Raw genomic sequence first — 12,275 nt, forward strand, 5'->3', positions numbered from 1 at the left:
AGCCGGGGAGAAAGAGGGTATGCAGTGCTCCAGGCCACACCCACACCCTAAGATGCAGAACATATAGAATGGCTGTGGACATACATTCAGCAGAAACGGCGCTAAACAGTGTCATCATGTAGAAACGCAAACTACAGATCTCTATGCAGATCAACAGCCATGTGCTGCGACACAAACTGAGCGTGCCCTGGCACATGCAGTGTGCTGCATTTCGATCTCGGCCATACTGTAGGAAAGATGTAACAGAATATAGGAAGGCTAGATAAGCTTAGAAAAGCAGATTCAGGAGCAGAAGCTGAACAGTGAAGCTGGAAAGTTAGTGTCTGTCCAGTAGAAGTGGGATGTAGGGGGTTGATGGCAAGGTCAATAGTTTCAAAACTTAAAGAGCTGGGAGTGCAGGGCAGAGTTTAGGAAAACTGTTTAGGAATTAAGCCATTTAAACCAGCCAATGGATTTAGATGAGAACGAACAATTCTGACTGGAGGTAGAAAAAAAGTCATGAAAGTGCCTCTACATCTCTGATTGTTCGTTTTCTCATATTCTGTTCTGTTGTCATGGAAATACAGGAGTAGAGGGAGACAGAGTGTCACACCGGTCAGGCGGGTGAGAACTAGCCCAAGTCAGGGCACTGCACCCCTGCTCTGTAGGTTAGGTGAGGTAAAGATCATCTCCACACTGGCATGGTTGCTGAGATGAAAACCCTGATAAACGTTGGGCTTTGCTGCCCATCGTAGAGCCCTATGAAATCTGTTTTTTAATTTTTTGCCAAATTCCGTTTCTTTCCGTTTAAACTTTTTGGAATTCCGTTATTTAAACTTTACACTAATTTTACCATAAAAAAGAGTGACCTTTTTATGTAAATGACCTGATCATCATCCTCACTGTTATCAGTCTCAGCTCCAGAAGAGTCTCCAGTCTCAACCTCTATCTCTGGTTGTAAATGTCTCTATGGATCTGAATTCCTGGCTGGTTCTGCTGGTTCTCTATAGTCCTCTCAATCTACTCCTGTTTCTGTCTCTCTTTTTCCTTCACTGAGGATCTGATTAATCTCCAAAGCCTGGCATCCAACACATTTGTGATGTTTTACCTGAAACTGCAAAGTAAATGTCTGATTACAGTCACTGCAGCTGTAGGTTGTCTCACCTCTGTGAGTTTTAACATGGACTTTCAAGTTTGAGCAACTTTTGAATCTTGAATCCAAACTCAGAGCAGCTGAAGGGTTTCTCTCCTGACGAACTCCTCACCTGAGTTTCCATATCTGTAAATCATTTTTTGGAAACAGAGGAGTTGAAGGGTTTCTCTCCTGAGTGAGTGACCATATCCTGTTTCCATCTAAATCTTTTCTTGCAAGCAGAGCAGCTAAAGGGTTTCTCTCCAGTGTGAATCCTCAAGTGAGTGTCCATATAAGTTTTCCGCGTAAATCTTTTCTTGCAAACAGAGCAGCTAAAGGGTTTCTCTCCTGTGTGAATCCTTGTTTGTATGTCGAGATCTGGTTTTCGTGCAAATCTTTTCTTTCAAACAGAGCAGCTGAAGGGTTTTACTCCTGAGTGGGTTCTCATATGCATTGTTAGATTACACTTGCTAAAAAATTTTTTACCAGGCTCAGAGCAGCTGAAGGGTTTCCCTCCTGAGTGAGTCCTTATGTGTTTCTTCAGACATCCTTTCCAAGAGAAACTTTTATTGCAACCAGAGCAGCTGAAGGGTTTCTCTCCTGAGTGAATCCTCATGTGATTGACCATATCTGCTTTTTGTGTAAATCCTTTCTTGCAAACAGAGCAGCCAAAGGGTTTCTCTGCTGAGTGGGTTATCAAATGCAACATTAGAGAATATTTTCTTGAAAACTTTTTACTGCACTCAGAGCAGCTAAAAGGTTTCTCTCCTGTGTGAATCCCCATGTGTTTTTTCAGATTTCCTTTGCAGGAGAAACTTTTATTGCACTCAGAGCAGCTAAAGGGTTTCTCTCCTGTGTGAATTCTTGTGTGTACTGTCAAGTGGAGTACTCTGTTAAATGCTTTACCACACACAGAACAGCTGTGTGATTTCTGACTCTTATTTTCAATGTTTTTTGCAGACTTTGAACCTGACTGATGTTCTCCGGTCTCCCTCCAATCATCACTGTCTTCAGTCTCTCCTCCAGAACTCTCGTCAGTCTTGACCTCAGTCCCTGGTTGTAAATGTGTCTCTGGATCTGAGATCCTGGCTGTTTCTGCTCCTCCACAGTCCTCTCCATCAGCTCCTGTTTCCATCTCTTCATTTTGTCTCTCATGAAGCTGTGAGGACTGAGGTTTCTCTTCATCATCTTCACTCTTCACAGAGACAGAACTGAAGAGGAACTTGGTGTCAGCCTCGTCCAGTCCTTGAAACTGCTCTCCCTCCTGACTGATCCACAGTTCCTCCTCTTCCTCCTTAACGAGTGGGGGCTCAGTGTCCTCCTGGGGGCTCTCTTCTTTAATCACCAACAGCTGCTGGGCGTCTGCAGGAAGCACTGAAATACACAAAGACACACCAAGAGAAGCTGTGAGGTTATATTGAGCCTAGATGACTTCAAATATTTAGTTCTTTTTCAGACACATTCTTCAAAATAAAACTCTGTAGCTGTTAAGATGTTCAAATTCTAATGTGAACATCCACACACAGAAATGTGGTGTTTTTAGTCACAGCTTAACAAAACTCAGATAGAATCTAAACTTCAAACCACAGATGCAGTAACAAACTAGGAGCTGAAAACTGAACACACAGAGACTTAATCAAACATCTTTGGATGATCTCAAACACAAACACAAGGTAAGCATCGAATCACAGGCCTGTTCAAGGTGAGAATGGGGTCACAGCACCTTAATATGAATTTAAATGCCCCATGCCTTTTGGTGTTGTAATACAGTGATAAAACACTGTTACGGCAAACAGCATAAAATGTAGTGATAAGAAGTTTGGGCCATATCTCTCTCAGCTCTACTGCTGCCTCACATTAGGAGACTTTCATCTATATTCATTTATACCTGAAAGTTCAAGTACTTGACAGTTCATGCACAATTTCAGTGTGCTGTGGTTGTCTATGAGTAGCTCTGCTAATAAACGTTATACGGTGTTTTTTTTTAAGAAAAAATCCACTAATAATCTGAGGTCCTGACAAGCAGGTTGGTGGATATTTTCTAACTTCTCAGGTGTTTAGAAATGGACTCTTCAAAGGAATCATTTTATACACCAGCAGAAAGCTCTGATTCTCAGAGTTCTGACCATGTAAACCCAGTGTTTCTCATAGAATTTATGAAGATTATGGTGGGGGGAGTCACAATTCTGTTCTCTTTTAACAATTTGAGCTCTTGCAGTAAATAGAACAGAGATGAACTGAATAATTTGATAAACAAATTCTAGGACCGGTCTGACGTGAGGATAAATATAGAAGATGATACAGATTTACTCTTATTGACATCAAAAGTATTATTTTTAAATTTTTTAGTGGATTTTTATTTTAAGTTCACAATGAACCATTAACTATCAACGTTTATCTGAAAATCATCAAACTGCAGCAGGTCACATGACCATGTCTTATTTTAACTTTAAATAAGCTCCACCAGAGAATTGTGTCACAGCCTGTATTTCTTGTCTTCTTCTTTTCTCTTCTTGTTATAATATTCCACATTTAGTTAGAGGTTTAAGTGTCTAAAAATGTCCTAAAGCCCAGAATTCTTGCATGTGCATCTGGTCTGGTGCTAAGTTTGATAGAGATCAAATAGACCTCTACAGGAACAATACAAGCTAAGGAGGACCCACAAGTCCACATAGACCTGTTAGAATAATAATAGCTTTTTATTTTATAGTACCTTGAAAGACAAAGTGCTTTGACATGCAGAAAAACAAAGCAGCAGAATCCAAACAAGAGATAAAGACAGCAAAACATCGAGGGAACACCGAAGGTAAGAGAACCTAAACAAGATCAAAACCCAATCTACATTTTAAACCCAAACAACATTATTGCCCAGACAACATCCACTAAGATCCACTAAAAAAGACTCAAACACAGCTGAGAACTACTCAAAACTAGACCATGTTGGTAGCTTTACAACAGCAAAAAGAACCCCAGTGCATTCTGGTTGTTGGAGTATTTATACCCTTTGGTAAAGAGAAAAGAATGTTTTGGCATTTCTGAGGCTCTGATTCTTAAATGAGCTTCTCGTTCTTGCGTCTTCACAGTGGACTTTGAGAAGTTTGTTGTAGCGTACAGTCATGGATGAAAGTATTGGCAACCCTGGAAATGTCCTGAAAATACAGCATTTCTCAGAAATTGTTGCAATTACAATTTTTTTTTGGTATTCACATGTTTATTTCATTCACGTGCATTGGAACAACAGAAAAAAAAACAGAAGAAAAAAGACATAATTTAACACAAAAATGGGCCGGACAAAATTATTGGCACTTTTTTAAAACTGTGGGTAAATCATTTTATTTCAAGCATGTGATGCTCATTTTAACCCCCCCGTGGCAGTAGCAGTTGCTGGCAATCTAGAAATCACACCTGAAGCCAGTCAGAATGTCTAAAAGTTGACTCAACCTTTGTGTTGTGTGTCTGTGTGTGTCTGTGTGTGTCACACCAAGCATGGTGAAGAGAAAGAAGAGCCCAGAATTGGCTGAGGACTTAAGAAGCAAAAAAGTGGAAAAATATGAACAATCTCAAGGTTTCAAGACCATCTCCAGAGATCTAGAAATTCCTTTGTCCACTGTGTGTAATATAATCAAGAAGTTTATAACCCATGGAACTGTGGCTAATTTTCCTGGACGTGGACAGAAGAGAAAAACTGACAAAAGGATGCAACACAGTTGGAAAGGTGGAATGGTGGATAAACATCCTCAGTCAAGTTCCTCACAAGTTCAGGCTGTCCTGCAGACTCAGGGTGCAAAAGTGTCAGCTGGGACCATACGGGGTCATCTGAATGAGATGAAGCGCTATGGCAGGAGACTGAGGAAAACCCCACTGCTGACAAAGAGACATAAACAAAGCCAGACTGGAGTTTGCAGAAATGTACCTGAGTAAGCCTCAATCCTTCTGGGAGAACATTTTGTGGACAGATGAGACTAATGTAGAGCTTTATGGAAAAGCACGTCATTCTACGGTTTACAGAAAACAGTATGAGGCCTACAAAGAAAAGAACACAGTACCTACAGTCAAACATGGTGGAGGTTCAGAGATGTTTTGGGGTCAAAAAAGATGTGAAGCCACCAGGGCAGGGTTGTTTTGCTGCCTCTGGCACTGGGTGTCTTGACTGTGTGTAAGGAATCATGGAATATGGAGGCTATGCAAGAAGGCACCCTTCAAATCTGAGAGACCTGGAGCAGTTTGCAAAAGAAGAGTGGTCCAAAATTCCAGTTGAGAGGTGTAAGAAGCTTGTTGATGGTTATTGGAAGCCTTTAGTTTCAGTTATTTTTTCCCAGAGGTGTGCAACCAAATATTAAAGGTGCAGTGGGTAACTTTTTGCTAACCAATGCTATTTTTTTCTGTTCTATTTAGATCAAATGTTCATACATTCATAGAGAGCTCTTAATAATAGGAGTAAAATGGCACTATTGCGAGATCTCTGTGTTTCCATATGCCTGAGTAATCAGCAGTCAAATATTCTCCACCGCTCCAGGTATCACCACCCAATCAGATTCACCTCTGCCTCCTCTACCCTGATTGGTTGAGGGGCAGGGCTTACTCCCTCACCCTGATTAATGGAGGAGCCTGAGTGAACTCCCTGAGTGAACACGCTTGAAGAAGAAGTAAACAGTGTTGATAATGGCTGACAGTAGCTACTCAAGGAACAGAGACAATATTCTAGTTTTTTCTTTTGCTAACACAGCTATCAGCACATCAGTAACGACACGACTAACACACTGCAAATGATTGGAGAGAAGGGGACTGAGCAGGAAATAAAATGAGAATATATATTGGTGCAGCATGCCATCTGAGGAAGCCTGGGAGCTGAAAAGTTTCATTTCAGATGCAGGGCTAACTGCTTCTCTCCTGGACAGGTAACTAGACCTTTTCTTTGTTATGCTATGTTGTCTGAAGACGAGAAATATAACTTGTCATATAAATGTCACCTGCTGTATGATTTAACTTTGTTGAGGCCTACTAGCCTGCGGAGTAGCGTAGTCTTGTTGACTCGGGAAATGTCACTGCTGTTGAGGGCTCATTACCACGAGTTAGGAGGATTTATTGGGGAAAACAGGACTATCTGGACATACATTACACCCACTATGTCCCATTAAACTCCTGGTTTTCTCAAGAAAGACATGACAGCCTTGTTAGCTACTTAAATACAAAAAAACAACAATTTAAACATGTTCAGTCTACATACTAGCACTTTGCGGGAATTTATTAATTTAAACGGTATTACAGGGAAATTAATAATGTAACAGTGAGCACATCTTTCTACTTTACTTACTAGCCCTTTCATGCATAGTGGTCACTACAGTGGACAGCTATTCAAAAGCTATTTTCTTCTATATGCATGAGTCTTGACGTCAACGTTGCGCATCACATCACAAAAAGGATTAGGTGTTTTAATGAAATATTTGAAGGAAATGGGTTTAGGAAATAGGATATAATTTTTTTGTTTGCTTTTTGTCTGTGAAATTCATAGACTGTAATCTGACCATCTCATGTTCCACACTCCAATCCAGTAGGTGGCGGTAAATGCACCTAAAAGTTGGTAGCCAACCGCCATTAAAAAGAAAGAAAGAAAGAAAGAAATCAAAAGGATGAAATGCATCAGCCGCTACAGTGGACGCTAGTGTGTCATCCTACACACTGCCACTGTCTGGCCAGCTGTTGTAAGTGCAACAAAAAATTCTTAAAACCAAGATGGCCGACAGAATGCCAGAAGTGCAGAGCAGTGAAGGAATATCCGTCCATTCCTTCTATTCTGAGAGAACCTTGCGGGTAAAAAAAATATGGGGACGTCAAGTAACAACTAAGGAGAAATATATTTGTTACGCAGAGGACGGGACTTTGATCTTTTGGAGTGTTATGTCTCGTGGGGTCGAGACCACCTTTGTCGCGTGTAAAAAAAGCTCTATTTTCCAAGTTTCTGATCTTTAGTTGGCAACTAGCTGCAATAATCCCCCATTCAAACATTCTGGCTGGAACAGATAGGAGATGCGATTTACATGTGGTAGTGAATGTGTGTCGAATCCGCGACTGCAGCGGAGGCCGTTAGGTAAACACACCAACAGCTGGAAACCAGCTGAAACCAGAAGGGCGGAAACAATGGCACACCCCGATCACCTACGGCCAGTTTTAGAGTCTTAAACTGACCTAAGGAGCATGTCTTTGGTGTGAACTCCAACCTGTAACAGGAAACAGGTTTCTATGAGTGTAAATAAACCCACCTGCTCTGTGCAGCTTTATCTCAGGGATTAAAATCACATCCAGCAGCTTCCTCTGGCGGTGGAGCTCCTCTTCGTATTCAGATCTGGTTTCTCGTCCTCTCAGGTCTCTGAGAACCGCAGCGAGCAGCCTCCGTCCGAATAAAGCTTTAAGATCCTCAAAGCCGGACATTTCCACACATCCAAGAGTCGAAGAAGGAAAAGAAAACTACAACATTACTCTGCTAACCTACAGCGTTAGCACAGACACACGTGGGAGACTCCACAAAGAGCTCCTGCTTCTTCTTCTTCGATGGCCATCCGTTGTCGAGTACCATATCTGTCCGGGGGGCCTGCGCCTGCTGATGACGTCGCTCATTGTGATTGGCTGTGAAGACGCAGCGCATTTTTATTGGCTGGAAACCCACACTGTCTAGAAAGAGTCCTAAAACGTTTTGGTTTTGTTTTCTCTCTAATGCTGTTTTATGTCTTTATCGTTAATGTCTATTAATGCCAGGGGACTGAAAAATAATGTAAAGCGTAAGGCCTTGTTTCTGTTTGCCAAGAATTATAAGTCAGATTTCTGTTTTTCTTTTTCAAGAATGTCACTCAACACTAGAGGTCCTAAACTTTTGGAGCTCACAGTGGGGAAATGATATTTGGTTAGCACAAGGTTCTGAACACTCAGCAGGGGTCGGAGTTTTTAAACACAACTTTACAGGGAAAATCCTGGAAACAGAAACAGACTCCTCAGGTCACTTCATAATAATGTTAATAGCAGTAAACACTTAAAAATGATAACTGTTAATATTTATGGTTACAACTCTTCAGTGGACAACAACTCTCTTTTTGACATTTTAGATGAAAAATTAGGTAGAATAACATCAACAAACCCTGTCCTAAAATGTTCTATGGAAAAATTTGATCATGTTGATGTGTGGAGGAAACTGACCAGCAACATACTTGGTCCAATAAGGATGGCTCCAGAAAGCCAAGAATTGACTACTGGCTTATTTCCAGCAGCTTAATCAATAACAACATCTCAGTAAACATCAGCACCTCTCCTCTAACAGACCATAAAGCAATCTATATCTCAATAAACTTGTCTAAATGTCACAGCCCAGGCTCTACAGCTACTTTTTTGGAAACTAAATAGTTCCCTCCTTGATCAAGATCAGGTCAAAGCCCAACTCAAGGATCTTGTTAAAACCTACTGGAGCAGAGCGGCAACTCAGAACTCAGGAAGGACAGAGGACTTGGGAGCTCCTGAAATATGAGCTGGGGAAGCTCCTCAGGAGATTCGGTGGTGTCTTAGCTAAAGAAAAATGAGCATCAGAGGAGGAGATTATTACAAAACTGTCCTCTCTGTCTCAACAGGTGACTCTATCTGAGTCTAAAAGAAGCCAATATGCAATATTACAAAATAAACTTGATGAGTTATCCAAGTTAAAAGCTAAAGGAGCTTACATTAGATCATGATTAAAATGTGACCGAAGCCAGATGAAGTTCCTGCAAGTCGGCATTCTGGTGGTTGAGAAGAATGGATACAAAGTCGTTTTCTTCAAAATGATCATTTTTTGTTTTTTTCTCATTTTATGCAAGTCCTACATTTAAACTACTCATCTGATGAAAAAAAGTAACACAAATGTGATATTTAAAAGCTTTGATTTTGTGTTTTAAAATGCCTTGTTTTCAGAGTTTCTGTGGGGAGATTGAGGGGAGGGGAAGGCAAAACTGCTGGGTGATAATTGGCCACTCAGTCTGCCATTATTCCCAGTTTCACCAATTGAGATGGACAATAACAAACACCATGTATATAAGTAATTGTTGAACGCCAGATCAATTTACCTCCATATCTACCAAACACAGAAACCACCCATCCACTAACAAAATCCGCCACAATAATTGAACTCCAACAACATTTCAAAAACAAAAGACCAAAGCCCCCGGTGAAGACACAGTTGACAACAGATTAATCAAAGAAGCCTCAGTAGAATTTTTAGCACAACTATCCAGACTGTACACCCTCTGCATCCACACCGGTTACTTCCCCAAACCCTGGAAATCAGCCCTTGTATCAATGATCCCCAAACCCAATAAAGATCCCCACCAGCCAATCAACTACAGACCCATCAGCCTTCTCAGCAATCTCGGCAAACTATTGGAGAGAGTCTTAGCTGATCGACTTCAACAGCTCTTTGATAAAATTGGAGTTTTGGGGATCCACCAGGCTGGATTCAGAAAAGAGAGAAGCACAACAGACAACATCCTGAGACTGGCAGAAGATGTCCAGAGAGGTTTTAACAAAAAAGAAGTCACAATAGCAGTGTTTTTTGATATTGAGAAGGCCTTTGGCAAAATGTAGCACGAAGGTTTTATGTACAGGCTTTTAGATTGTAACCTCCAACTCCCCAAACAGACCATAGTGCTTTTGAACAGTTTTTTAAATAACAGAAAGATCGCTGTAAGAGTGGGAAAATCAATATCAGACAGGTTCGCACCTGAAGCTGGAGTGCCCCAGGGCTCAGCTCTAAGTCCCCTACTGTTTTTAATTCATATTAGTGATATTTATTATCCACCCAGAGAGGAAGGACAAGTCTCTCAATTTGCAGATGACCTTTGTTACTGGGCATCATCTAAAAACCCACAATACGCTGCAAAAAAACTTCAGAGGAGCATCAGTGAAATAGAAGCCTGGGCCAACATGTGGCAAGTCAAATTAAACCCTTCAAAACCACAGTGTGTCATCTTCTCAGAAGCCCCCCGCAATAACTACACACTTCATCTGATGCTATATGGAGAACCCGTACAGGCCACACCCACTGCAAAATTCCTGGGTGTAAAATTTCAACAAAATGTGAAATGGACAGTTCACACTGATTTAGTGGAAAAACAGGCAAGGAGGAGGCTCAACCATTTAAAGGTCATCTGCAGAAGACAGGGAGGAGCAACGCCAGAAACAGCCTAAAGAGTATTCCAGTCCTACATCAGATCCCTTTTTGAGTATGCCATACCTGCATGGTGCAATATGGGGACTACACAACTAAAAAGACTGCAAAGAATCCAAAACCTGGCAATAAAATGTGCTACAGACTCCCCACTTACACCAACAACCAATACGCCCATGAACTCTGTGGCTTGATGACACTTCAAGAGAGAATCTCTCTCCTCTGTAAAAACTACGTCCAAAGAGCCGAAAACAACCCATCACTGCAGCCAATAATGGAAGAGGAGAAAACAAACCCACCCAGATTCATTTGTACCACCTCACCCTCAGTTTTAATTGGTTTTAACTAAATCTTAACTCAATCAATAACAAGTTTTTAGTTTTTTTAGGTTTTAAGACAAAACAGAAATTGTATTTTTTTTAATCATGAGTTTAGTATTATCTTTTAACTAAAAACAGGAAGACAGGACAACAAATTTTACTTATTTTACTGTTTTAAACTAGGATGAACTACACTTGTTTTTAGATTTCTGGTTGTTTTTGTTGAAACTTATAAGATCATTTTAAGAGTTTTAAGAAATCTGACATAGCAGTCTTTTACCTTTTAGTCTTGAATTTTAAAAATGTTTAAATTCTCTCCAACAAGAGGAACATGGTTCACAGAATACTTAAAACTAGGGATGTTCGATATTGGCTTTTTTACCGATAACCGATATTGTCCAACTCTTAATTCCCGATACCGATATAAACCAATACCGATAATATGCAGGGTTTTTTTCCACCAAAACTAATGTAAGGTAACAACATCACATATATCCTGTTGTGAAATTAACACATTATGCCTAATTTAGTCACTTTATTGTGATGCCCCACTGGATGCATTCATAAATGTAACAACAAGGCTTTCAATGCAAACATTTGATTTCCCTGTGCAAAAATGAGAAACAGCTTCAACTTAAGTCATGGAGAAAAGTGCCAACATGGCACTGCCATATTTATTATAAAAGACAAGTGCTTCTTTTTTCTTATTTTTTTACATGCTTCAAACAACAGCTTGGATCATGCTCTCCCTGAGATAATCCTGACAATACCCGGCCACTACAACTAGGGCAAAATACTTAGTTTTGACTTCTTCACAAATGGCAAAACTACAACAAAAACATTGAAGGCAAACAGCTTCAGTCCAGACTAGAGTAGTACTCGTAATTGTAAACAAAGGATTAAAAATGTTGGCTGATCTAAACTCAGGGTAAAAGTTTTTTGAAATAATATATATATATATTTTTTAAATGAAAATCCGATACTGCTAATTTCCAATAATACATTTTTATGCTATTATCGGCCAATAATATCGGACATCCCTACATAAAACCACAAAAAATCTTAAAAATCATATATATATATATATATATATATATATATATATATATATATATATATAAGGGGGAATAAAAGGGGAAAACATATAAAAAGTAGAAAATAGAAAATGGAAAAAAAATGGAAAACCAAAAAGAAAAAACGAAAAGGCCAAAGTATTAAGTTATTGTGGACTGTGACTTGATTGACCTGATTAACCAGGCTACTTCCTTTGCCCCCCCCCCAAAAAAAACCACCACCACTTTACAGAATTACACTTTTCTGTGTTTTACCCATGTTTGTATAATATGCCTCTATGTTTAATGTGCTGGAAAGTGTAGTCTTTTTTTCCCCAAATGCCTGTTTTAGGTGACTTTTATACATTTTTAGTAAAATGTCCAATTTACTTGACAGCCACAGCAATAAATGACAATTTTGGGCTTCACTGGTGAAACATTTGTATTATTAGCCTATGTATTTTTTCTTACCATTTTATCAACCTTGACCACATGTAGTGTTCATTCCAGATGTGAAAGTTGTGAAAATCATTGTTAACATTAATGAATGCATAAAAAAAATATTCATAAGCCTTAATAAGGCATTGTTCTCACTTTAGATCTGGTAG

The 12,275-nt window shown here is 39.8% G+C and overlaps 1 protein-coding gene across 1 annotated transcript; it reads right to left on the minus strand.

Moving 5' to 3' along the window:
• Positions 1–1,345: 1,345 nt before the first annotated feature.
• Positions 1,346–7,654, minus strand: LOC121521107 (zinc finger protein 32-like). The gene is made up of 2 exons (XM_041804854.1): positions 7,372–7,654; positions 1,346–2,485 (listed from the first exon to the last, which is right to left on the minus strand). The coding sequence occupies exons 1-2, from the start codon at positions 7,538–7,540 to the stop codon at positions 1,515–1,517; spliced, it is 1,140 nt and encodes a 379-aa protein (XP_041660788.1). The 5' UTR covers positions 7,541–7,654; the 3' UTR covers positions 1,346–1,514.
• Between the last annotated feature and the right edge of the window lie 4,621 nt (positions 7,655–12,275).

The sequence above is a fragment of the Cheilinus undulatus genome, linkage group 14 (genome assembly GCF_018320785.1).
Source record: "Cheilinus undulatus linkage group 14, ASM1832078v1, whole genome shotgun sequence".
NCBI lineage: Eukaryota > Metazoa > Chordata > Actinopteri > Labriformes > Labridae > Cheilinus > Cheilinus undulatus.